The sequence below is a fragment of the Montipora capricornis genome, chromosome 2 (assembly GCF_036669925.1).
Source record: "Montipora capricornis isolate CH-2021 chromosome 2, ASM3666992v2, whole genome shotgun sequence".
In the NCBI taxonomy this organism is placed as follows: domain Eukaryota; kingdom Metazoa; phylum Cnidaria; class Anthozoa; order Scleractinia; family Acroporidae; genus Montipora; species Montipora capricornis.
The window spans coordinates 49,854,269-49,859,268 of NC_090884.1; the positions used below are offsets into that span (position 1 = coordinate 49,854,269).

Genomic DNA, 5,000 nt, shown 5'->3' on the forward strand with positions numbered 1-5,000 from the left:
AATTTACTCGATCAATTCAGATATAAAATGCCAGAAAATTTTCATCTTCGCCTTACAAAAAAGTGGCAGACACCGAGCAACATTTAAACTTGCAGATGCTGTTCTATTTTCCTTAAAAGCCATATCGAGAACGCCATTTATGGCATTTACATTTATTATTACGTATCATTGCCGACAGGTCTTGGATGAAAATTATTAAATGACGGAGGTTGTCAGTCTAACAGCCTTAAAGTTCACTTTGAAGGCTTTGAAAAATTGCAAATAAACCAAGGTTTTGTTGCCTGGCAATTCATAAATTAGTGTCTTGGATCCCCTTAATATATTATTTAAATTATGTGCTTGAATTTATTAGGGGGAAAAAGGAAGCATGATCCAAATTTTAAAGGACCTATTGCCAACAGGTATGCAGTTTAGCACATCTCTTAATACATTGTTTAAATGTTAGTTTTAATTAAGGTACATTATTCATCATCATCATCATCAATCCAATTTTGATCCAGGTTTATCCCCATAAACGGGGGTGGTCCGATTTACCCCACTTTGTCAGCAATCTTTGTCCATGGCGTTCATGAATTGAATTGTCTTTGCTTTTAAAACTACATGTAACTCACCTAACTAATTCAACTTTATTCAAAAAGCAATAATTGAACTCAAATGGAACATATTACAAATCAGTAGCCTGAGAATGCTTAGTTAGGTACGTAACCACAAAAACAGAATTTGAACCAGTTACAACAGGACATCCCCAAGGTCTGAATTAATATCTAGTACCGGCATATCTCAACTGCTTGATTACACCAACACAAGGCACCACTTAGCTCCTTCCTCACTTCCTTCCTATATTTTTAATCTCAGCTGTGGAATGAATACTAATGGCTAATTTATCAGGGGCTTCAAATAAAATTTAAAGTTGGCGTCTGGTTTGAGTAATTAGTAACTGGCTGTTGTCATTGCCAAAAGAAATTTTAGGTTTGAAAGAAATCTGTCTTTGAGTACTTCAATTCAGGGTAAATAGTAGCCAACTTCTTTGAGTGAAGCAGCCAACACTTTTTGTCGGCTGTTGGCACTACTTATGGCAAGTCAATATTACAGACAGAAAACAAAATCCTACCCTTGGAATTGGACTGAATTCTCTATTTCAAAAGTCCTAACCAGTCAAAAACTATCCCCTCCTTAAATCAAAATTAAGATTTTCAGTTTTCCTTGTCGCCAAATAATGGAATGAGATGTATAGAAAGGATTATGCAATTAACAAAAGGATCACAGTATATTGTGATGTTTATGACTTAATTAACGTGATTAAGTTATGGGTAGATGAAATATTAATGTTAAAAGCATAACTTTCTTGCAATGAATTTAGTTTTGACTGAAATTTTGCATAAATGAACTAAAAAGGTCACAGGAAGCATTGTGAAGTGTTGGTGAATTGTTTCTTGGAAAAATTGATCTTGAATATCTGAAATCACAGAAGTTGTTCATATTATTAATTCTTGTAACCAAAACTTACAAGTGCAACTGCTAATAATATGGTTGCTTTGCTACATGTATGATTCAAATTTTTATATGATGTGATTATTATTGTGTAATATTTTGCAAATTAACAATGGAAAATAAGACCAACAAATTTTGAACCTTTCTTTTGTATCTGGGCAAATGTACCTACATGATGAAATAAACATACAGCTGTAATATTAAGTTAAAAGCCAGTTAATTAAGCAGTGACAAGTGTGACGTGTATCCAAGTTTGAAATAGTCAACTTGGAGACGTTTGTTAACATTTATAGTTACTTTTTCAAAGTGTTACAGGTATGTCCAAATTATGGGTGTAAATCTTTCTTTTATGTTTAACTCTTATGTTATTTTTTAGGTCATGTACGGACATTCCTTGCTGCATTCTGTTTGTAGCTTACATTGTTGGTATGATTGTAGTTGGGATTATTGGTAAGTCCCATTGTAGGGTAATCTTTGAAAGTAAAGATAATTTTCCTCTAATTTCTGTGTTGCAGACTGAATGTAGAAATGAAAAATTGATTTTAATTTAAGTACAACTTTTGCATGTTTACCAGAGTTTTAATTATAATAAATTATTGAGACTTAAATTTTCTTGCCTTCACACCTAACTAGTCTTGCATGACATTTTTCATTAACTTAACATTGAAATCTTAAATTAATTTCTGGAAATAAGATTATGTATGTTGTGGTCAGCTGTTGCACAAATGAAAACACATGATATTCACAATAAACCTGTTCTTGATGATAATAATAGAGGGCCTCCGGTAGTTCAGTGGCTAGAGCACCCGTACTAGATCACAGAGGGATGTGGGTTCAATTGCCATCTGGGGCTCAGACTTTTCAGAGTTCACATTTGACAACACATTACATGTAACTGTATTTCTAACAATATAATACCTCAGTTCAAAATGTGAATGGATGTCACAATATTTTCAAATTGCATTTTCAGCATTTAAAGAAGGAGACCCAGACAGACTGCTTTCGCCAACAGATTCTAATGGCAAGTGAACATTATTTCTCTTATCTGTCCTTGAAGTAAACCTCTTAACCCCACTGACACTTAAAATGACTAAAATCTACAAGTAGCACTCTTGTGAGGGAAGGGGTTAAATCTTTGGTAAATAAAATGGGATTTGAAACTTCAGTAACCTCACCAAATGTGATCATTTCCACCTCCTTCAATACGCAGTAGTCCACTCAGGTGCCTTTTAAAAAGGCTGATCTTCAGCTTCGGGCCCCCACCCCTCCCAAAAGGCATATGCAAATAAGTGGACAGGTATTTGTATTCTAAATAATTTATTAGAAAATGAGGTAAAACTATAATAGTTGTAACTTGTTTTAGTGTTTATGACCAGTATAATGTTGAAAGGTTAAATTGTTTTTGTTGATCAATTTACAGGGAATATCTGTGGAAAAGGAGACAAGGCGTAAGTCAACATGGATTGCATTGATGATCATTTTAATGAATCTTTCCTTTTAGTGAAAAAAAAAAATTAAGATTTATTTTTTTTCCTGGTTGGTTTGGTGAACTCTTTAATTAACTTGCATGCATTGGCTGGTAGAATATTCACAGTGAGAATCAATTAAATCAAGTTTACTTTGCTCTTTAACTTTTCTCTTAGGGACAAGAAATTCCTCCTGTTTTTTGATATCAGCACTTGTGTCACAAAAGGTGGAGACTTAGCACAGTATGTGAGCACTCCATCATGTCCCACACCACAGGTAAAAAAACATTCATGCATGCTACAGAAATAAAATTATTATTATAATAGCATGCATTGTTATTTTCAAACAATAATTATGGATGTCAAAGGGAGAAGTGGTCCTTGCACTTATCTTGACAATTTAAGGATGGTGCCTACTATTGTTTAATGCGCATACGTGTACATTGTATGTTCTGTGCTTCTCAAGAGAGATAATTAAGCTTCAAAAGGCCTTTTTCGAAATATCAAATATTCAGCTTGATAGTGAGACAGTGAGGATGAAAACAATAGAAACACGTTGGAATTAGGGGGACATTGGGGTATATAAGAAACCGCAAAACCGAAGAAAAATGCATCCAAAACCACAAAACCGCCAAAAAATTCGGCCAAAACCAAAAACCGCATACAAAACCGTCAGAAAACCGATACAATGGTGACAAATGGATCATACAGAGCAAACTACACTAACACTTTATTTCATAAAAGTATTTGTGAATGTTATGGACTTGTCTAATGTCTTCATATCTTTTAGTATCTGCTAAAATCATAGGCTTTATTTCTGCCGCTCTCTTGAGCCCGGACTTTGTGGGCTCATTTTCCGTAAAGCAGCTGGTAATGGAGTCAAGTTAACTTAGGAGAATTTGAACACATAAAGTCCTCTCTAAAATACGTTTGCAATCCCAAAAAGCTATGGCTCTGGAAACTTCAATCGAAACTCTTTAATTGAACATTTCTATTTGATAACTAAGACCTGACAGTTTGGAGATTCGAATGGAATGTTTAATCTTGGTCTAAAACATGCGATTGCACTGAGGAAGCTAATCGGTACTGTTTTTCCTGGGGGGGACTTCCATATAAAAAGGGAGGGATGCTCGTCGGAAATTTTACATTAAACCCCTAAAGGAGACCAATCTTGGTGTGGCCCAGGTGTTTTTTGAGCCCTTAAAGAGACCATAATTATTATAACACAGAAAAATAAAAAATACAGCGACTTTTAATGATGGCAAAGACATTATCAACTAATACTTTCCAGGGATCGCGTTAACGCAGAAATCGTGCATTTTTACGCAAATAAAATGCAAAAAATGCATCATCGAAATTTTAATGTGTCCCAGGACGCAAGGCACTGACTGAAATAACTCACACAACTTGCTTTGTATGTCAGTGTATTCTGTTGTTTGTAAAACTGTTGGAGCGATCTGTGCTCATAATTAAAGTTCTAAAAAGGGGGTTTAAAACATCTAAAAAGGTTAAAACTAAATTTTCGACCGCCTTCTGCGGTCTTCTTCAGAGGAATGTACTTTGCAAGTCACTGAATGCAAATATATAGCAAAAGACGTCACTGTTCGTTGCTCCTAAGGGAGGAAACCAGTGATGCGTAAACCCTTGGGAAGGGTGCTCTTTCATTAACAGAGTTCTTGTCCAGGAATGAATGTAACGGCTCTAGAAAAAGCCTTTGTCGACCGGTCCTACTATGCATATGCATATGCGTCAATATTAATTCCAAGTTGGTTACTCTCTTTTTCTCATAATCTAAAACATACTCTTTTTCTCGCAGAGAGTCACCAAGATTTTGGGACCCCCAAAAAATGCTTGGGACCCCAATTTGGCCGAACATGCGGGTCCCAGGACCCAGATTGAAAAATCCTAGTGCCATCCCTGCTTTCACCTGCGTGAAGAATTATAAAAGTGTAAATATACATTTAAGCTTTTATATTTCTTCGTGTGCAACCCTAAAGGAGACCTTCATGGCTAAGTGAGACCAAAATCTGAAATTGACACCCC

General features: G+C 35.3%; 1 protein-coding gene across 1 annotated transcript in view; it reads left to right on the top strand.

Annotated features, from left to right (window-relative positions):
- The window catches only part of LOC138025569 (choline transporter-like protein 4), a 30,165-nt gene that overhangs the window by 3,441 nt on the left and 21,724 nt on the right, over positions 1-5,000 (top strand). Inside the window, exons 3-7 of the mRNA XM_068872759.1 lie at positions 353-401; positions 1,868-1,941; positions 2,462-2,512; positions 2,912-2,939; positions 3,135-3,234. Of these exons, the coding sequence (XP_068728860.1) occupies positions 353-401; positions 1,868-1,941; positions 2,462-2,512; positions 2,912-2,939; positions 3,135-3,234 (302 nt within the window). The remainder of the gene's footprint in view (positions 1-352; positions 402-1,867; positions 1,942-2,461; positions 2,513-2,911; positions 2,940-3,134; positions 3,235-5,000) is intronic.